The sequence below is a fragment of the Lucilia cuprina genome, chromosome 6 (genome assembly GCF_022045245.1).
Source record: "Lucilia cuprina isolate Lc7/37 chromosome 6, ASM2204524v1, whole genome shotgun sequence".
In the NCBI taxonomy this organism is placed as follows: domain Eukaryota; kingdom Metazoa; phylum Arthropoda; class Insecta; order Diptera; family Calliphoridae; genus Lucilia; species Lucilia cuprina.
The window spans coordinates 47,408,051-47,429,813 of NC_060954.1; the positions used below are offsets into that span (position 1 = coordinate 47,408,051).

General features: G+C 31.9%; 3 protein-coding genes across 4 annotated transcripts; 1 reads left to right on the forward strand and 2 right to left on the reverse strand.

The window, feature by feature from the left end:
* Positions 1-665: 665 nt before the first annotated feature.
* Positions 666-7,802, reverse strand: LOC111681954 (peptidyl-alpha-hydroxyglycine alpha-amidating lyase 1). 2 transcript variants are annotated; one of them, XM_046954921.1, is made up of 6 exons: positions 7,429-7,802; positions 5,711-5,813; positions 5,412-5,652; positions 3,380-3,882; positions 2,809-3,321; positions 666-990 (listed from the first exon to the last, which is right to left on the reverse strand). In XM_046954921.1, the coding sequence occupies exons 1-6, from the start codon at positions 7,510-7,512 to the stop codon at positions 797-799; spliced, it is 1,638 nt and encodes a 545-aa protein (XP_046810877.1). In that variant the 5' UTR covers positions 7,513-7,802; the 3' UTR covers positions 666-796. The 2 variants fall into 2 exon arrangements, with proteins under 2 accessions (XP_046810877.1, XP_023299626.2); XM_023443858.2 differs by having other exon boundaries at positions 670-990; positions 5,711-5,888.
* A 1,533-nt stretch (positions 7,803-9,335) lies between these two features.
* On the reverse strand, positions 9,336-15,635 carry LOC111681961 (cullin-4A). The gene is made up of 8 exons (XM_046954139.1): positions 15,160-15,635; positions 14,394-14,909; positions 11,493-11,635; positions 11,030-11,419; positions 10,866-10,973; positions 10,128-10,298; positions 9,916-10,068; positions 9,336-9,846 (listed from the first exon to the last, which is right to left on the reverse strand). Exons 2-8 carry the CDS (start codon positions 14,824-14,826, stop codon positions 9,751-9,753), a joined length of 1,494 nt encoding a protein of 497 aa, XP_046810095.1. The 5' UTR covers positions 14,827-14,909; positions 15,160-15,635; the 3' UTR covers positions 9,336-9,750.
* Positions 15,636-16,721: 1,086 nt separating this feature from the next.
* On the forward strand, positions 16,722-19,930 carry LOC111686723 (SET and MYND domain-containing protein 4). The gene is made up of 4 exons (XM_023449103.2): positions 16,722-17,632; positions 18,089-19,115; positions 19,182-19,512; positions 19,575-19,930. Exons 1-4 carry the CDS (start codon positions 16,947-16,949, stop codon positions 19,844-19,846), a joined length of 2,316 nt encoding a protein of 771 aa, XP_023304871.2. The 5' UTR covers positions 16,722-16,946; the 3' UTR covers positions 19,847-19,930.
* The last annotated feature ends 1,833 nt before the right edge of the window (positions 19,931-21,763 follow it).

The following is a 21,763-nucleotide window of genomic DNA, read 5'->3' on the forward strand; positions in this document are numbered from 1 at the left end:
CACAAAACAAGATTCAGTTAGTATAAGTATTTCAGCAATAAACATTAATTTTAAACAAAATCTTTTAAAATGGAAAACTTGGTACTTAGATACAAACAAATGGAATGACTACAAACACTATTTTTACTTTTAAGAATTTGAGTTTTCAAACTCTATTAGGATCAACTTCATAAAATTGTTGGCCGATCGTTATTAAAGTAAAATTCATTCAATATTGAGTTAGATATGGATTGAAGAGATTCGAAACTAAAGTCTTTATACAGATGCGTTGTTTAATTCGTATACCGATCTCAATTGAACTTCAGAAAATTTCATAAATGTTCTCTTAAAAATCAAAATATATAAAAAAATGTCCCAAATGTTTTCCATTTTGCTTTTGGTCCTTAACCAGATTATTTCAGTACATATATAATTTACTACTACAAAGAATCGTACTTATAATATACAAATTATTTTAGTTCACTAAAATATACATACAAATAAGTCTTAAATTCTACACAGTACAATAATAAATAATTGAATTTTCGTTTACATTGTTAACAACAAATTATTATTTTTAAGCTACAAAACACCTAGAAAAAAAATAAATTTTAATAAATTATAAATAGAACTTAATTATTAGCTCAAAAAAATTATTTTTTTTATATAAAAATTATTAAGAAAACGTTTCAAAAAATAAATTCCTTTTTTTCTATAAATTGGAGCGAGTTAGAGGTTCATTTGATTTCAATTAGTTATTGTTTATAGATATATAAATATGATGTTTTATGATTCGTTTTTATTTAAACAAAAAAACCTAAGCAAATTGTGCACTTGTTAAAGTATTATTTGTAGCCGTTTCCGTTTCCTCATCACTGGCATTTTGATCGAGTTTTTCAAAACCACTGCGTTTATTGCGCTCTAGTAGAAGACCACCCAGTTTAAAGCCATCTGGTTTTGAGGGAAAATCCCAGGCATGTCGTCGATTATTCGAACCAAATGGCATGCAACCTTTAAAAGATTTTGAAATGTTATAATGTTAGGGTTTACTCAACAAATTATACTAAAAGTGAAAATGGTAAAGAAAGATATGTGCACATATAGTAATCTGGTCTGTGGTCTAGCCCAGTCTAGTATATAGTCTTTAGTTTAGTATTTAGTCAAGTTTTTAGTCTAGTCTAAAATCTAGTCTGTAGTCTAATCCATAGTCTAGTAAATAGCCTAGTATTTAACCTAGTCTTTAGTATAGCTTTTAGACTCATCTATAGTCGAATCTATAGTATAGCCTATAGTCTAGTCTAAAGTCTAGTCTATAGTCTAGTCTATAGTCTAGTGTATAGTCTAGCCTATAGTCTAATCTATAATCTACTTTATAGTCTAGTCTATAGTCTAGTCTATAGTGTGGTCTATAGTGTAGTCTATAGTCCAGTCTATAGTGTAGTCTATAGTCCAGTCTATAGTCTAGTCTATAATCTAGTCTATAACCTAGTCTATAGTGTAGTCTATAGTCTAGTCTATAGTCTAGTCTATAACCTAGTCTATAGTGTAGTCTATAGTCTAGTCTATATTCTAGTCTATAGTCTAGTCTATAGTCTAGTCTATAGTCTAGTCTATAGTCTAGTCTATAGTCTAGTCTATAGTCTAGTCTGTAGTTTAGTCTATAGTCTAGTATATAGTCTAGTCTATAGTCTAGTCTATAATCTAGGTTATATCATTTAGTGAAGAAAATTACAATAGTCGTCAAGTTGAGTTTCACCTGATGGTGCATAATCCTTTTTATCCTTATCTGTGCGAACACGAATGCTCTATTTTTTAAGTTCTAGGACAAAATGAGATGATAATGAAAACTAAAAACAAAATGGTAACAACAACAAAAAACACATAATAAACAAAACAAAACAATAAACAAATACTTTGAAAATATATCATAATAAATTTATTTCTTTTTTTTAACATAAAAATAATGAGATTATATTAAATTAATTACAATAATTATTGTATACATGTAGAAATATAAAAGGAGCATTAGAAAACAAAAATACATACATACAACATATGTAAATATAAAGTATTTTAGATAAATTGAACAAGTTATTTATAATTTAATCAGTACACAAACTAAAATATAAAGCTTGACTATGGATTTAAACAAATATAAAACATTAACGCATTTAGTTTGAAATGGAACAATTATGGGAGAGAAAAATTAAACACTTTGGGAAACATATTTGAACTTTTTTTAAGGGAAATAAAACTAATGGAAGTGATTGTTATTTAAAACTATTAAGAATAAAATGTTGACTATAAAACTGGTATTTTGAAACAATTTGTTTAGTCTTATTAGCCAATGAATTAAATGGGATATAAACTAAAGCTACAGAATTAGTTGTATGAATAAATGTTTGTTGAAACCGTTTAAAGTCAACATTACGGAATGGTTGAGAGAAAAAAAGTATGAACCAAATTTTTTGCATTATTGTTATTAAACAAATTTTGGGTGTGTGATTCTATTCAAAAATATGAGAGAGATCTGGGGTTTAGCTATTGTTTGAAAAAGACAATAATTTTGAAATATTTTAAAGAAATTAAAAAAAAAAAAAAACTTAATTTAAACAAAATTATAAATATAGAGCTGTCTTAAGAACACAATAATCACAAAACAAATGTATAAAATTAATGGGGGGAAAAAGAGGAAAACAAATAAAAAAATGGATGTTTGTTTTTTGTAAATAAATTAAGGACATTCATCACAAATAGTTTGACTTGAGGCTACCAATTTGCGATAGACCAGCTCGCTAGGTTGGCCTACCGTCAAACCGGCAGCATTACCTCGTTTACGTCGTCGAGCTATTAGCAAAGCTAAACCGAATGTTAGAAATGCAAATAGTAACATTAGAGAAGCCACCAAAATTGCTGTTGCACCGGGTCTATGATGAGAATCACTGGACATTTCCAATACTATCGAGGGATCGGCTGCAGAATCAGTCGCACTTAAAATATCAGCTTTTTGTACGGTTGTTGGTAGATTAGACATCTTATCCTTGCTAATTTCAATTTCAACATTGGCGGTAGTTTTGGCAGCCGATAGAGGTATAGATTTGACCATAGATTTGTGTAAAAACTTATGTATACGCATGGGATTTAGTTCGGCTACATAAACTTCATTGCCATCTTTTGTGACGGCCACATCATGGGGATTGGAAAATTCCATATCGTTTGGTCCAAATTTGCCAGTTACTTTCTTAGTACTAAAGTCCATCACATAACCACGCACCTCATTGTATTGTTCAGTTTTTAAACCCAATTCAGCAGTGGGTCCATTTACTATAATAAATTTGCCACCTAAATAAAGATATCAGCTTAGTCACTAATCAAAAATTACAGTTTGCCTCTAACTTACCCTGTGCTGGTGTATAATCCATACTAAATAAACGATCGCCTATAATTTGTGAATGATATTGCGAGTGGAATGTACCATTGGACCAATAGAAACACTGTACGCGTCCATTTTCCCGATCAGCTGCACAAATTAATTCCTGTTCGGGTACAAGCGTTAAAGCATGCGGTATGGCAAAGAAATTTTGTGGTGCCACACCAAAGGAAACGCCAGAAAATGTATTTTGTCCCCAGTGTAAGATTTTCTCTCCTTCTTTTGTATACTTTAGTATTCGTGCATTACAATAACCATCCGCTACAAAGAAATCACCATTTTCTAAAACGGCCACAGAAGTTGGTTTACAGAATTTTGTTTCACCAGCACCGGGTGTGAATGCTGTACCCAATGTCATAAGGGGTTTATCGTTGGAGCCACGTGGACCGAATTTGAAGACTTGATGTAGGGCAACATCTGTTATCCAAACATTATCCTCGTGATCGATTGTTAGACCATGAGGCATATAGAACCTACAAAGGGGAAAAAATAGAAAAGTTTTAAAAATGTTTCTGTTATAAAAGCTTTCGCTTTAGAAGCTTTTCTAAAGAAACAACTTTATTTTGAAAATGTTGCTCTAGAAAAGCTTGAATTTGAATGTTTTTTTTTTTTTTGAGAAAACTTTTGTCTATATTTTTTTTTAAGAAAAAGCTTTCATATGAAAGTTTTCTGGAAAAGCTCTAGCATGAATTTTTTAGAAAAAGCTTACGTCTGAATTTTTTTAAAAAATACCAACAATTTTTCTATAGAAAAACTGTTATACCAACAAGTTTCTACATAAAAGCTGTTATACTGTTTTTCTATAGAAAAACAGTTACGCCAACAATTTTTGTATAGAAAAACTGTTATACCAAAAATTTTTCTATAGAAAACCTGTTATACCAAAAAATTTTCTATATAAAACTGTTATACCAACAATTTTTGTATAGAAAAACTGTTATACAAACCATTGTTCTATAGAAAAACTGTTATACCAACAATTTTTGTATAGAAAAACTGTTGTACAAACCATTGTTCTATAGAAAAACTGTTATACCAACAATTTTCTACAGAAAAACTGTTATACCAACAATTTTCCGCAGAAAAAATGTTATACCAACAATTTTCTACAGAAAAACTGTTATACCAACAATTTTCCGCAGAAAAACTGTTATACCAAAAATTTGTGTATAGAAAAACTGTTATACCAAAAATTTGTGTATAGAAAAACTGTTATACCAAAAATTTTTCTATAGAAAACCTGTTATACCAACAATTTTTCTATAGAAAACTGTTATACCATTTTCAATAATTTTTCAATAGAAAAACAGTTACGCCAACTATTTTTGTATAGAAAAACTGTTATAAAAACCATTGTTCTATAGAAAAACTGTTATACCAACAATTTTCTACAGAAAAACTGTTATACCAACAATTTTCTACAGAAAAACTGTTATACCAACAATTTTCTACAGAAAAACTGTTATACCAACTATTTTTCTATAGAAAAACTGTTATACCAACAATTATTATATAGAAAAACTGTTATACCAAAAATTTTTGTATAGAAAAACTGTTATACCAAAAATTTTTCTATAGAAAACCTGTTATACTAAAAAAATTTTCTATATAAAACTTTTATACCAACAATTTTTCTATAGAAAAACTGTTATACTAACAATTGTTCTATAGAAAAACTGTTATACCAACAATTTTTTTATAGAAAAACTGATATACTAAAATTTTTTCTACAGAAATATACTATAAAATTTCTATAAAAAACTGTTACACCAAAAACTTTCTATAGAAGAAATGATATACCCAAGTTGTTCCATAGAAAAACTGGTAAAACAAAAATTTTTCTATAGAAAAACGGTTATACCAAAAATTGTCTACATAAATACTATTGTACTAAAAATGTTTCTATATAAAAACTGTTATACTCACAGTTCTTCTAAATACAAAAATTTTTTCAACATTCTACAACAAAATTTTTTCTAAAGAAAAAGTACATTGTACTTACAAATTTTTACCCCAATCATAAATCAATTTGCCAGTTTCTCTAGCCAAGGCCAAAACAGTACTATCACGTATAGCCCCCTTATTGCGTTTGGTAAAAACATTATTTCTTGAAAATGTATCTTGTTCCCAAACACGATCACAACGATGAAAGATTACAACATTGCCAGCCTTATCAAAACTAACAGCGGTAACAGAACCCAATTTAACATTCATTTCAGGCCATGACGATTGATAAACATATGCTGGAAATGAAATTGATTTTAATAACAACAACATGACAAATTTTTTTTACAGACTTACTAATATTCAATTTATTGATTTCCTTTTTAACATCGACCTTTTCAAATTTATGCTTATCCGGCCAAATTGCATCCGACGATGAACTGCTGCTGCCCTGCATAATCTGTTGAAAACGTTTATCATTGTTGAGCATTTGTTCTTCGGTTACAAGCGGAAAATAACGTTGTAAACTTAGTTTCTAAGAAAAGTAATCAGATGTAAATTTGTTTATTTGTTTTTTTTTTTTTTTTTTTTTTGTTCCAATGAAATGTTAGTTGATCTTATAATGTAAAGAAATAATTTAATACTAATTACTTTCAAGATAATATTTTGTTATTGTAATAAATTCATAAAAAAATAAACAGGTTGGTGTTGGGTGTTGTGCAATTGAGTGTAATAAATTTTTAAATTATAGAAAACAGCAGGGATTCCATGGAATGAGGGTACTTGTATTGTAAAGTGGAAATTTTTCGAAAGTTAGCACTTTTGAGTTTAAAATGATGCCCTCTCGACTTTTTGAAAAAGTTTCCATTTAATAAACAACAGAAAAAGCGAAAGTAAGCATTTTGTAGAAATAAAAAAAATGTATTTTTTCTTATAAAAATTTTGAGATTGTCTGCATTTTTATAGTCTGGAATATATTTTGGAGTATAGTATAGATTATAGTGTGATATAAAGACTGGACTGTTGCCAGGCATATAGACTGGGCTATATACTAAACTGCAGTATGGCCTATATTCTTGATTATAAATCAATCTGGTCTATAGCCTTGAGTTCTGTAGTATAGATTATAGTCTAGTTTATAGTCTGATCTATGGTATAGACTATAGACAATATGTTGTTGTTGTAACAGTTCGACTGTGGCCGATAGTTCTTTCATAGGGAAAACTTTCGGATAATTCAGCTGTCGCTGGGTTGACAATCTTTGCCCTAGTATGACTAGGGTCGTTTCGGAGCGAAGATGCCATTGTTGTGGGAACGATAGACAAAATGTAATATAGTATTACGTTGTTACCTGTTGGATATATAGACTTGTCTATAATATGGACTACAGTACTGTCAGTGTCTATGATCTATAACATACTTATGCATAAAAGTATTTAGTCTAACTTTAACAAGGATGCTGTATCCATTGATGAACATATGACTGGAATATGTTTTTGTTCAACAGCATCTATAAATAACTTTATTAAAAGGTCCTTAATCCCTAACATTTTGAGAGTTTTAAAACTAAAAATAAATGCGTAGGCAGGTAATGCAACGTAGAACGAATACCGCAGTTTACACCCACATCATCATCTCAAAAAAACGAAGAAGAGCAATTCTTATGACGTTTTTGTTGTTTATTAATCATTCATAAATTTCTCAAAGTAATTTAAAACCAGATGCGGCATTAGGAAATGAAATAAATCAATAAATATGTAAATAACAAAAAAAAATAACAAAAAACCCCAATAAGTAACAAGAATAACAACACAAATTATTTGTAAAACAACAACAAATACACAAAAAAACGGTAAACAAATGAAGTACAACAAATTAAACCAGCTGTAACCATATGTTGTTGTTAGTTTTTTTTTTTCTGTTAAACAAATTATCCGTAAAGAAAACAAAAGAAATGTTTTTTTAGAATTGTTAAATATATGCTAATGTTTATTGTCTTTTTTTTACGTGTATTGTTTTTAGTTAGTTTTAAGCTTTTTGCTCTTATTCTTTCTTGGCTTTGGTTTTAAAATTACCTCATCTGTTGCTGATTCAATTATAAAAAGCGTCAAGACAATCAACCAAGGTCCGATAAGTTGCTGCTGTATACTTAAACGCATTTTTGTATGTTTTTTATGCTTTTGTTTTATTTTGAGAAAAAAATAGAATGCAAAATTTCTTTTTTTTTTTTTTGAGTGGTACACTAAACACTTTTTTAATTTTGTATTTATTGTTTAAAACACATTTGCAATATTATTTGTTATAAGTTTTATTTTCATATTTTTACAATTTATATAGAGATCTATTTGTTATTTCCTATTTAAATTATGTTAAATGCTTTGCAAAAACAATAGCCGTTCTTATATTTTACACGACTGCCATCAAGGCAGCTTTATTCACGACTGCCACCCAAAGCCCTGCGCCGTTAAATATTTAACGGCGTCGACTGACACTAAACATAACGGCGGCGACTTATAATCGACTGCAAGCCGGCTTAAATACGATTAATTTTAAATTTTTAAATGATTTTATATAAAAACGGGATGCGAGAGACCAAAGTAAATTTATTAATTTACTTTGCGAGAGATAAAAAAGTGGGATTTCGAAAGCAAATATTTTGTTTATAACATAACAGTGCAGGTATAAAAATGTAAAAAATAATTTATTCTTAAAAACTAAAAACAAATCCTCTCACCAAATCTTATGAGGATCGCCCTATATGCCATGGACCTATAATTTAACTGTTATTCGTACTTTTCTATTTAAAATTTAACATTCGTTTGTATTGTAAACTTTTTAAACTAATTTTCATTTATATGAATAGGTTCATAGTTTACATTTCTTCTTTGGATTAAAAACAAGTAAGAGTTCTATATTCGGCAATGCCGAACAGTCAGTACCAAAAAGTCTTCCAATCGGTGTTGGTTAATAATGTTATTTCCGGAATAACATCACTTCCAAGATACTTGGATCTAACTTCGACGAATGCCTGACAAGTTCAAAGAAAGTACTCCAGAGTTTCACTGTCCTCTCCACGTGCTCTACATTCGTCTGAATCCGCACGTCCAATTTTGTATAGATGTGCTCGTAATCTTGTGTGTCCACTGAGAATACGTACCATCATACTAACCTCAGACTTGCTCATTTTGAGAAGATTTCTCGTCTTGCTCTCATCAGTGTCACCCACAGAATCTTTGTGGTTCTACCCACCGTTTCATTATTCCAAGAGGCCTCTCTCATCCATATTTTCAATTCAGCTTTTGTTGCGTCGAATGGTTTTGCGTTTGTCAGGTTAACTACATCGAGCTCCCTTCCCTTTAAAGCTATTACACTCGCCCATATGATGTGAACCTTACCTCTGGGAGAGTATTCAGTTAAAGCTTTCTTACAATCCAATACGGTCTTAGATTTAATTCTATCACCTGATATCGCACAAATTGACTTCTGGCTGTCGGTAAATATATTAAGCCCTAATCCAATTTACACATTCCGTTATTGCTCGTACTTCTGCCTGGAAGCTTGTGTTATGATTAGGTAAACGGTGGTATATTTCTGTTTCTGGGTCTTTAATATAGAACCCCAGGCCCACTTTGTCCCCTAATTTAGAGCCATCCGTGTAGCAACGGATTCCTACTGGTATTTGCTCTAATGTTCCGCTTGACCAAGACATTATATCTGGGATTAGCGTTTCAAAGTTTCCGACATATTCAGTGTCTGGTATGCGATCGGGCACGTCCGATTAATGTGTATAACCTTCCAGTATACATTGATGACGTGTCCTATAACCGTTTTTGACCAGTTTGCCTAAAGTAAAGAGCCGTTCGGCTGTAAGCGCCGCCTCATATCTTATATCCATGAAGTCTTACACTACAGTGCGCTAAAAGGCGGCTTAACAATTTCTTCTTGTAAATATTCGGCTACTGAAAGACACACCAGACACAAACATGTTTCTTCAAATTTCACATACGTTTATTGTGTTGTTGTTGTTTCCTTTTTAAGCTAATTTTAACAAATTTTTATTTATATGAATAAGGAGTTAAACTTTACAATTCTTCTTTGGATTGCAAATTAAAAAAATTTTCGTATTAAAAATATATTAAGTAGATAAACAGTAATAGTGGTAGTAGTAGTGGAGAGAGACAAATAGTTAAACAACAAAACGATCATCGATTAATTCGCTTTTCAGAACATAAATTTTATATGTATATTCATTTAAATAAGTATTTTTTTATGTTTAGTTTTTGTTTGTTTTTTTTTTTTTTTGTTTAATAGTTTACAATTACATTCCAAAGAAACTTATGAAAAAAGGTATAGAAATAACGACCAAAATGTCGCATTTTAATTGTATTTGAGTTAAATTAAGCCACATAATTGTATTGATTTTGATTATCCTTATCACGTTCCATATAGTCACGATCAATAAGTGATTCAATGCGTTTTTTCAGATCAGCCGGCTAAAAAAAAACAAAGAAAATAATTATTATTTGAAAATTTGCGCATATTTTATAAACCTTCTTTCTCACCTTGACAGGAAATGTTAACTGATTGAAAAGTTCAGTAATTAGTAAATTATGTGATAACGTTTTACGCATTTTCATAATTCGTACAATTGCAGCATCAATTTGATACTGACGATCCTGAAACACTCGTTCTTCGGTAGCTTTTTGTTCTTCCGTCTGAAAAACCAATATTAAACATTAATTTAGATTTAAATTTAGTTTTTTTTAACACTTACCGTTTCTTTCATTTGTATTTGATTAATTTTAATGCGGAACAATTTGTTGGTAAATTCATTATTATAATGGAATTGATCTTTATCTTCCACTTCGCGACCTTTAGGTTCTTTAGTTATAACACGAGCACGACCACAGGCCAATGATTGTAATGTGCGACGCAATTCACCATCCTATATAGAAAAAAATTGGATAAATTTTGTTTTAAAACAAAACTGGTCTATAGCCCAGTCTAGTCTATAGTCTACTTTATAGTCTAGTCTATAGTCTAGTCAAGTCGATTGTATAGTCAAGTCTAATGTCTAGGCAAGTCTATAGTCTAGTCGCTAGTCTGTGGTCTAATCTATAGACTAATCTATAGTATAGTCTATAGTCTAATCTATAGTCTAGTCTATAGTCTAGTCTATAGTCTAGTCTATAGTCTAGTCTATAGTCTAGTCTATAGTCTAGTCTATAGTCTAGTCTATGGTCTAGTCTATGGTCTAGTCTATAGTCTAGTCTATAGTCTAGTCTATAGTCTAGTCTTCAGTCTAGTCTATAGTCTAGTCTATAGTCTAGTCTATAGTCTAGTCTATAGTTTAGTCTATAGTCTAGTCTTTAGTCTAGTTTTTAGTCTAGTTTTTAGTCAAGTCTAGTCTAGTCTATAGTCTCATCTATAGTCTAATCTAAAGTCTAATCAATATTCGAGTCTATAATCTAGACTTTAGTCTAAATTCAATTATATCTTTCCAGAAACTCACCTCAATATTTGTTGCCGCTACAATTTCTTCAAATGACAAAGTGTCTCTATCATTAAACAACAATAACACCAAAGCTTGGAATAAAGAAACCATCAATTCTTTTGGTCCCTGTAAATAAAACAATTAAATTTGGTTCTATATCTTTGCTTTTCCCTTCCACTTACCCCATCAAAACGTGCTTTCAGCACACAATTTCCCAATGTTGGTTGCCATTGTAATTTACGTCCACTGTGCTTAGCCAAATAGAATTTATTGAATACCTGTTGTGGTTTCACCAACTGTGGCGGCATATTAACCTCTGTTAGAGGATATGTTGGCCAATAACCCATTGTCAAGATATTCACGGTCAGATCGATACTCGTTAATTCACCATCCATATTCGCCACATATTGTTTAAATGAAATATTTATATCACGACTCAATTCCATATCTTTAAACATGCCCTCCAATTTTGAGGTAAAACCACCACCACATTCTTGTTTCAATTTCGATAGCATACTCTTTTCAGCATCGACGGAAGCAGATTTTCCCACTAATAAGCGTTTGGCCAAATCCTTAAATTGATCAAAATTATATAACATTTAACATTTGTTTTAGTTTTAGTAGTATTAGACACGAAATGCTTACCTTTTTGTAGAAGGCTTCAAAAACATCTTTTCCATGTATGAAACGGAAAAGTACCATGATTTTATCGAGTATTTGTTCCAGTTCTTCTTCGGTGGCTTCTTTGTTGCCAGCACGTAATTTCATGTCAACATATTTGGCTGAAATAGAAAATCGCAATAAGCACCCAAATCAAAACAAATCTAGTCTATAATCTGGACTATAGTATGGCATATAGTCTGGTATGTAGTCTATTCTATAGTTTAGTCTATAACATAGTGAAAATTCTAGTCTATTGTCTATTCTATAGTCTAGTCTTGTCTATAGTCTTGTCTATAGTCTTGTCTATAGTCTTGTCTAGTCTTGTCTATAGTCTAGTCTATAGTCTAGTCTATAATCTAGTCTATAGTCTAGTCTATAGTCTAGTCTATAGTCTAGTCTATAGTCTAGTCTATAGTCTAGTCTATAGTCTAGTCTATAGTCTAGTCTATAGTCTAGTCTATAGTCTAGTCTATAGGCTAGTCTATAGTCTACTCCATAGTCTAGTCTAGCTTCTAGTTTAGCCTACAGTAAATTCTCTATATATAGTCTTAAGTCTATAATCAAGTCTTGTCATTTAGTATGTAGATGAGAATACTTTTAAACATTTTATATAAATATTGTCTTTCAGTTGTTTGTGAACATTTTCTAAATACCATTTGTAATTATCATTACAGTAAAACCTACACTGCCTGAAAATTATTCAGAAAGTACTTGTCAAAAACTGGAAGAAGCCGTTGTTGCTATACAACTATCCCGGCCTATTAAATATTCTCTGGAAGAATTATATCAGGCTGTGGAAAATATGTGTAGTCATAAAATGGATGCTCAACTCTATGCAAAACTAAAAGATTTAACCGAGGCTCATGTTAAACGTAATGTAGATACATTTACTGGTGGCAGCATGGATAAATTGGTATGACACACATACAATCACAGATACAGAAACTTAAATTATTATTAATTATTGTTGTATGTTCTCATATTAAGGTATTCTTAAAGAAAATCAATGATTGGTGGTTATCCTATTGCCAGCAAATGATAATGATGCGTAGTATATTTTTATATTTAGATCGAACTTATGTTTTACAAAATCCAACCGTACAATCTATATGGTAAATGAAAACTACACTTATTCAATTCACAATCGATGTCGTATTATTGTAAGTCATAAAAAATTTAAAATAAATTTTTTGAAAAAAAACCAAATCAATAAAAAATACGACATATTACGATACAACTGTACAACACCGATTGTGAATTGTACAACTATTTCTTTATTAATTGATTAACTTATTTTCTTATATATCTTAGGGATATGGGTTTAGATTTATTTCGCACTCACATAGCTCTCAATTCTTTGGTACAAAAACGTACCGTCGAGGGTTTATTAATGCTGATTGAGAAGGAACGTAATGGCGATGCCGTCGATCGTGGTCTACTTAAAAGTCTTATACGCATGTTGTGTGATTTACAAATCTATATAGCAGCGTTTGAGGAAAAATTCTTAATAGCCACACGACAATTGTATCAGGCCGAAGGTCAACGCAAAATGCAGGAGTTAGATGTACCCGAATATTTGCAACATGTTGATAAACGTTTAGCCGAAGAAAATGAACGTTTATTACATTATTTAGATTCGAGTACCAAGTAAGTTTTATCTGATTCTTAAATGAAAATATTTATTTGTTTTCGTTTGTTTTCAGGCATCCTTTAATTTATACCGTGGAAAAAGAACTACTTGCCGAACATTTAACACAAATTCTACAAAAAGGCCTAGACACCCTTTTAGAAGAGAATAGACTGAATGATTTATCAATATTGTATAGTTTATTAAGTCGTGTTAAAAACGGCACCGCTGAATTGTGCGGCAATTTTAATGGTTATATTAAAAAGAAGGGACGCACTATTGTCATTGACCCCGAAAAGGATAAGAGCATGGTGCAGGACTTATTAGACTTTAAAGATAAAATGGATGTTATTGTGCGCACATGTTTCGAACATAATGAGAAATTTACAAATTCATTACGTGAAGCTTTTGAATTCTTTATAAATCAAAGAACTAACAAACCAGCTGAGTTAATAGGTGAGTTTGAAAGAAGAATGGTTTTTTATTGAGTATAAAACCCGCTCAGAGTAAATAGGCCATAGGCTAGACAACAGACGAGCGATTCCACGACAATTAGATCTTCGCTCCGGAACAACCGGATTCTCAATCGGCCAAAGATTGTCAACTCAGAAATAGCTGTATCAACCGGAAGTTTTTTCCCCAGGGAATAACTTCCAGTTACAGCCAAACTATTGCAACAACAACAAACAGAGTCTGTAGTCCCGACAATAGACTGGGAACATAGTATTAACTATAGTCCAGAATATAGCCTAGATTATAGTCTAGAATATATTAGACTTTAGACTAGACTATAGACTAGATTATAGACTAGACTATAGACTAGACTATAGACTAGACTATAGACTAGACTATAGACTAGACTATAGACTAGACTATAGACTAGACTATAGACTAGACTATAGACTAGACTATAGACTAGACTAAAGACTAGACTAAAGACTAGACTAAAGACTAGACTATAGACTAGACTAAAGATATCTTCAAAATACTGTAGTTTAATAACAGTGTATATGTACATATGGACAAAATGAATAATACAATGCAACTTCAGGTTTGCCTATTTGTGCCCTGCACACCATACACCACAATGTGCAAATCTTATTGGAAAAAATATGGAAAATCAAATCTAATTGGTGTTTCAGTAGGAAAACAGTATTATTGGAAAACAAAATGAACAAAATAAATAAGATTTCTTTGCTAAAAACAACAATCTATAAATATATCTGATTTTGAAAATCACCCACATTTTCACTTACCCTTAAAATTTTTAATAACAATTTTCTTAACATCACCCGGTTTAGAGGCATTATTGGTTCCCATTTTATTAAAAAACGCTGAAGTTGTTGTCGATGAACGATGATCGTTTAGATGAGCTGTTGTATCCAACATGGAGAAATTTGCACGACGTTCACCATTTGTACCACTACCTCCCCCACCAGAGCCAATGTTATTCAAATTGCTATTACTGCCTGAACGTTGCATTGCGTTTGTGTTCTGTTGACCCAAAGCTATACGTCCACTAACGCCGGACGCCGATTGATTCGATTGAGCTGCTGCTGCTGCCGATGTTGAGGGACCAAAGAAATCGGCCGATTTCCTAAAACGATTATTAATATTTTCAGTGTCCTGCTGATGATGTAGTATCTCTGTTGCTGTTTCAGATGATTTGTATTTTTTCGAGGCGCTCATAGTTCGCCGCTCGTACGACACGCTAAGCAGCGCTGTCAACGCTTGATTGTTGTAGGGGTCGTTTCGTTGTTGTTTTTTCTATGCTATCAGTTGAGTGTGAAAAATAAGAAAAATAATAAAGAATCCACATTAATATTTTAAATAAAAACACACAAACATATCAAACACCAATTTAGAATAACAGAAAAAGACCCAACATGATCAAATGGCCAGAAGATATCAGTCTACCAATCTTATACTATACTCTTTCTTATTCAATTTTAATGCCAAAAAGCAATGACCAATATTTTTACCAAAGCCGGAAATATTTGGCAAGTAAATAAATAAACTTACTTTTACTGGTAACTCCAACAATAATATATTCCTTCCTCGTTTAATGCCGACAATATGTCCAAATTTACTATTATTTTTTGGTTGTCCAATTGTTGTGGCCGAAAACGTAAGATACAAATTTCAGCTTAGGGTGTCTTGTCTCTTTTTTTTCTTTGCCTTTTTGTCTTTCTTTTGTTATTCTAATTCTTAACAAAACTTTAATTCTTATTCAATCACTTTGTTTTGATAGTGTTGCATTTCATATATATCAACATGAACAATTAATTAATTCTTGTATTAAATTTATGAAAAACAAAAAATTTTTGCAATTGTTTGCTCAATAAGATTCTGGACGAAAGATATTTTTCAGGTGCTGCTTCTTCTTTTATTACTTTTCGCCTGCTGTTCTGTAGCAGTCAGTGCTACCATAATAGTGCTTTCAAACTATAAGTTAATTGTTTAGAGAGGACAATTCCATGAGGAAATCTGTAGCTTTTTAATAACATTAATTAAAGGACGTCTGCTTTTAGATTTACAAAATATTATCTGGCAAATAATATAAAAAGAACTAAACATTTTTATTCAAATATGATTAGAAAATGTTATCATGTATAAAACCAGAAATATTTGACAATGGCAACACTGTCTTATATTTTTACTGCTGCGGTTTGTCGGCAGAATTTTGCAAATATTTTTTATTTTGACATTCGTAATGTGCTTTGTTAAGTCCTGCCAAGTTGTTTATTTAGCAATGTTAGCAGAGATCAGAGCCGGTTAAATTTTACAGTGCGCCGTCTTACTGTAAATATCACTGACGAATTCTGAAGTAAGATTTTGTGTGAGAAATTTTGTTATATATGAATAAAATGGCTTCAGGTTGTAGTTTATTCACCTTGAATATTGCTTATGGAGTAGGCGAATTCATTATTATCTACTTTTCTAATTCGCCAGTGTTTTTATCTTTAATAAATCTAGCTTGCCATGAACCAAGGCGAATCGATTATAAGGTGACTTGTATAAATATGTACACATATGAAGTTTTTTTGCAGAATGTGGAATTTGTCAGTTTCAGATAAATTTTCATGATCAAAAGATGTTATAACTATAGTATAGTCTATAGTTTAGTCTAAAGTCTAGTCTACAGTTAAGTTAATAGCCTAGGACATCACCTTGAATAAATACGTCCAGTGTACACTTAATAAGTACACTTAAGTGTACACTGAATACGTCTTTCTTCATAAAATAACTGCCACTGGTTTGTAAGCGCCATCTAAGGGTTTATATATGTGTTTCAAATTTTAAACTTACTATCAAACTGTTAATAACATTGTTTACATGTTAATTAGCATTGATGATACTTAAAGCACATTTTATGAATTCTGTTGGTACAAATTTTTATAATTTGGAATTAAAATAAATGTTACAGAAGTAATTTATTTCTAAAATTTTAATTTATGTATTTATTAATCAAATAAAAAATGAAAATTATAAGGTAATTAAAAATACTATCCTTTACAAGTTTATAAGAAAAGTCCATTCCCAATAACAAACTTGTGTACATATGGCCTATTGTTTGGTACTATTTGCAGTAAATGCCAGCACATTTAAAAGTTAATCCAATTTAGCAATTTTCCCGACAGCAAAGTTGGTGTTTCCTTTTAATTTTCGTGAAATTTTAATTGAAACAAAATAAAAAGTCAATAGCTAAACTATTCTTTCCTACCTTATGTCAGGAACGTAATTTTACATATTAAAGTTAGGACGCTTATATTTCCCGGCAAGTTATTTCGCAAGGAAATAAACATAGAATGGATTCTAAATTGTTATCGTTATTTTCGGTACAAGGTAGATGTATTGATTTTAAATCCTATCAAAATGAATTTGAAACTATGCGTCTACTTTTCGATCTTATGCCGGAGAAACCCAAGGAATTTGTACGTATCTTATCACTCCAATGGTTGCAGACCATGGAACTAAATGAAAACGAGGAGTTTGCTTTAAAAGACAACGATGAAAAAATACAAGAATCAAAAGATTTACGGCAACAAGGTAATCGTCTCTTCACTGCCAAAGGGGAGCAACGTAATGTTTTGGGTGCTTGTCGTCTATATAATGATGCCATCTATGCGGCGTTGGATACAAAAAGTGATGAATTAGCGTTGGGATTTGCTAATCGTGCTACGGCTTTACAAACTTTCGGATATTATCAGCAAGCTTACGATGATTGTGTCTGTGCCGTTAAGTTGGGTTATCCGGAGGCGCTGCGTCATAAAATCATAATACGTCAAACTTATTGTAGTTTAAAATTAAAAGATTTGTTAACTGCTGAAAAGCATTTAAAAGAGTTGAGCTCTTTAACTCTGAAGGAAGGTTTCCAGAGGGAACGTCGAGATTTGGAGAAAGCCTTTGATGAACTTAAACAGGAAGTGTTGGATAAAGAGGATAATTTAAAGGAGGAAAAAGAGGTGCAGCTTAATAGAGAAACTCAGGAAGTGTAAGTCAATGTATTAAGTGGGAAAGATAGGGTGCGAAAAATACGAATATACACAGATAAGTAGTTATATAGACAGATAGATAGATAGATAGATAGATAGATAGATAGATAGATAGATAGATAAATAGATAAATAGATAGATAGATAAATCGATAGATAGATAAATCGATAGATAGCTAGATAGATAGATAGATAGATAGATAGATAGATAGATAGATAGATAGATAGATAGATAGATAGATAGATAGATAGATAGATAGATAGATAGATAGATAGATAGATAGATAGATAGATAGATAGATAGATAGATAGATAGATAGATAGATAGATAGATAGATAGATAGATAGATAGATAGATAGATAGATAGATAGATAGATAGATAGATAGATAGATAGATAGATAGATAGATATTTACTTCTCCAAGCTACATTATACCTAATAACATTCCCTTACAGAATCACCACAACAAAAGGACGTCACATGCAAGCGAAATGTCTCATCGAAAAGAATCAACTAATATTCACCGAAAGAGCCTCTGCTTTCGTGGCCATTGGAGACACGCGTCGTTTATGTCACCAATGCGGTACGGTTAACTTTATACCAATTCCTTGTTTAAACTGCCGTGGTCGAGTAAATTACTGTTCACTAAAGTGCCAAGAACAACATAGTGTCATACACAAATACGAATGTCCTGCCTATCGATTTCAACTATTTGCTCATCTTGGTATTGCTCATTTAGCTTTAAGAATCGTGCTCGATAATGGTCTCTTCTCCATATTGGATGAATTAAAATTGCAGGATAAAAGCTCAACTTTAGAAGTATGGTCGGCTCTAACCGAAGGTGGTGATATATGGGCCAATAATAATATACCATATGCAGAGTCATTACGCATGATAACACATTTGAATAAGGGAACAAAAATGGATATAGAATGGTTCGCCTTAGCGTCGCATCATTTAGTGGTCTATCTCAAGCAATATACTAAATACTTTGATGAGTTGAGTGCCCGAAATAAACTAATTGATTGGGAGTTATTAACAGGTTCTTTGATATTACTACATATCGGCCAGTCCATATCGAATGGTCACACTCTTACCACTATTATACCAAGGCCCTTAACTCTATTGACTACAACCGATTATCATTTGTTAAATGAAAATGTCTGGTCACGACCTTGGCATTTAAAATTAGGTTTTATGCATCTCTTTAGCTACTACGATGATGTGGCCTGTTTAAATCTACCCTATTTAAGTTTGTGCAATCATTCGTGTGTACAATCGTTTCAACCAAAAGTTTCCGGTCGTTATATTAGTACATTTGCGTTGCGTGATATACATCGGGGAGAAGAGATAACCAACTGTTATGATGTAGACTATCGTAAAGGTAAACGAGAGGCTAGACGTGAAAGACTGCTACAAACATATCATTTTGAATGTCAGTGTGAAAATTGCCTACAAACAGATAATGAAGATGAAGAGTTTGTAAGTTGTTTGTGAACAGCAACTAATACATCTTTTTTTTAATAATTAAACTGAATTTTATTGTAGAATAAATTCCATCAATATCGCTGCGATAATAGCAAGTGCAGACAAATATTTGTACCCTTTATACCAGAGAAACCCACTCTTAATTGGTGGCAAAGTGATACACCCAATGGTAATATTAATACAAATCTCTATTGTACTGTCTGTGGTAGTAAACAAAACCTAAGGTGGTATCATGAAATTAAGAATTTGATGGGGTCAGTAACAGAATCTGCAACACGTCGCCGTCTATATCAGATATTTAAAGAATTGGAACAACATCTTCCCGGTCTCAATGATGCCAGATGTTATGTCGCCACTAAACTGGTGCACGAATGGTTTCAATTACCCTGTCGTAAGTTTTTGTCCCCTTTCACTCCTATAACATTTAAACTTTTATTCCCTTGATTTTTACAGTTAATGTAACCCTTAATGATCAGGACTATTGTGATTTAATTGAAATGCTTAAATATGTTCTAAAAGTTACTAGAACTGAAAGTTCTATCAATTCTATAGAATATATTGTTAATATGACACATGTGTGGGATTTAATTGCTAAACATAAGTATAAATGTTCTAAAGCTGACATGAATGAAATGCTATGGGCTCTCAATATAATTGCTGATGATTTAAAAGTGATATTTCTAAATTATTATAATGATTACATTAAAGAATATTTAGATATGTAAATTGTTTGTTTGTATGTTTTTTTTTAATTGTTTTTGTGAGAAAAAATCTTGTTAATTTTAATACTAAAGATACAAAAATAAATAATAAATTTATTTAATGTTCAAGAGTATAGATAATTAGATTGCATTTTGTTTAAATAGAAATGGTTTAAATTTAGTTAGAAACTAAAACTACTGACTACACTTTAGACTAGATTAGACTATAGACGAAATTATAGACCGAACTGTAGATTAGAATATAGACGAGACGAAAGACTAGTCTACAGACTAAATTAAAAACTATAAAACAGACTAAACTACATTAGACTATCGGTTCCACGACAATTAGATCTTCGCTCCGGGACGATCCGAGTCATACTCGGCCAAAGATTGTTAACCCAGCGACAGCTGTATCAATCGAAAGACTTTTCCCTAGGAAAGAACTATGGGGCACAGTCGAACTGTTACAACAACAACACTAGACTATGTCTTAAATTTTAAGACATTTTTCTTAAGATTTAAGAAAAATGTCTTAAGAATTTGGAGCCCAAATTCCGACCGTCTGATCTATAGTCAAAACTATAGACTGATCTATAATCAAGACTACGGACTGATCTATAGTAAATACTATAGACTGATCTATAGTCAAGACCATATACTAATCTATAGTCAAGACAATAGACTGATCTATAGTCAAGATTATAGACTGTTCTATAGTCAAGACTAGATAGATTGACTATCAAGACCAGCTGGACGAAGGAAGTAAACCTAAACCTTGGCATCGTGGTCGATGGAGCCTAAATTCCGAACGTCTGATCTATAGTCAAGACTATAGACTGATCTTTAGCCTCTTTTGATAGCCTCTTTCCTTCCTCAGCTCACGCCACTGCAATCACGCACAAGTTGCGAAGTAGAAACAAGGTTGTCAAAGCGCTAGTCGGCAGCACTTGGGGTATGGGTAAAGAAACCGTGGTCACCTTCGCACAGTGATACCCAGTGGAGAAACAATTAAAACTGCCAAAATGTCTCACTAAGGACTGTAACGTGCTGCCTACAAATTACCTCGAAACATCACCTGCACTAGGAATTGAAGGTCCTCCCAATCAAGGAACATAATGTCATGTTAACCAAACAGTTTCTCCAATTTTAACATCACACAATTGTATACTCCCCCGAGGCATGTCAGGAAGCATCTTCGTATATATGAGGAAAACATATGCAGATATGTGCAGGATCCACTGGATCAGTCCTCGTATTCGGTAGCTTTGAACGGCATGAATGTCGTCCTTGGAGGTTGCCCACCGCCCATAGCAGACATGGAAAAAAACCTGCCGCGGAAAACAAGAGCAGTTCTGGCATAACTAAGATCGTGATGGAGCAACAGGCTAAATGCCTACTGGTCACGTATAGACCGTGCCGTCGCCAACGAATGTCTTGCATGTGGTCAGGGAACTCATGACACCCTCCACATATTCAACTGTTCAGCCAACCCTACTTCACTCTGTCCAATGAATTTATGGGCACATCTAGTTGAAGTAGCCCAATTTTTAGTCCTGGACATTGATGTAGAACCCTCCCAATTAGATTAATGTATAGTTTTAGCTGTTACAACAACAACACCAGACTATATAGAAGACTATAGACTAATAAATAGACTAGAGAACAGACTATAGACGAGATCATAGACTAGAATATAGACAATATACTAAAATAAAGACTAGACTGTAGACTAGACTACAAACTAGACTGTAGACTAGACTGTAAACTAGAATATAGACGAGACTATAGACCAGGCTATAGACTTGAATAGACTACATACAAGACTATACACTTGAAATTAGTCTACACTATTGACTACACTATTGCCTATGTCACGGACTATAGGTTAGACTAGACTATAGATTAGACTGTAAACTAGAATATATACGAGACTATAGA

What these genes read in the sequence shown, in the direction of transcription:
- LOC111681954 (XM_023443858.2), bottom strand. Translation starts at nt 7,512, where the DNA reads ATGCGTTTAAGTATACAGCAGCAACTTATCGGACCTTGGTTGATTGTC. An exon ending in AATCAATAAATTGAATATTA is followed by an intron (nt 5,653 to 5,710) that starts GTAAGTCTGTAA and finishes TTTCATTTCCAG; the next exon opens with CATATGTTTATCAATCGTCA. An exon ending in GGATTATACACCAGCACAGG is followed by an intron (nt 3,322 to 3,379) that starts GTAAGTTAGAGG and finishes ATCTTTATTTAG; the next exon opens with GTGGCAAATTTATTATAGTA.
- LOC111681961 (XM_046954139.1), bottom strand. Translation starts at nt 14,826, where the DNA reads ATGAGCGCCTCGAAAAAATACAAATCATCTGAAACAGCAACAGAGATA. An exon ending in TTGAAGCCTTCTACAAAAAG is followed by an intron (nt 11,420 to 11,492) that starts GTAAGCATTTCG and finishes GATCAATTTAAG; the next exon opens with GATTTGGCCAAACGCTTATT. An exon ending in AAATACAAATGAAAGAAACG is followed by an intron (nt 10,069 to 10,127) that starts GTAAGTGTTAAA and finishes TTGGTTTTTCAG; the next exon opens with ACGGAAGAACAAAAAGCTAC.
- LOC111686723 (XM_023449103.2), top strand. Translation starts at nt 16,947, where the DNA reads ATGGATTCTAAATTGTTATCGTTATTTTCGGTACAAGGTAGATGTATT. An exon ending in ATAATGAAGATGAAGAGTTT is followed by an intron (nt 19,116 to 19,181) that starts GTAAGTTGTTTG and finishes ATTTTATTGTAG; the next exon opens with AATAAATTCCATCAATATCG. An exon ending in ATGGTTTCAATTACCCTGTC is followed by an intron (nt 19,513 to 19,574) that starts GTAAGTTTTTGT and finishes TGATTTTTACAG; the next exon opens with TTAATGTAACCCTTAATGAT.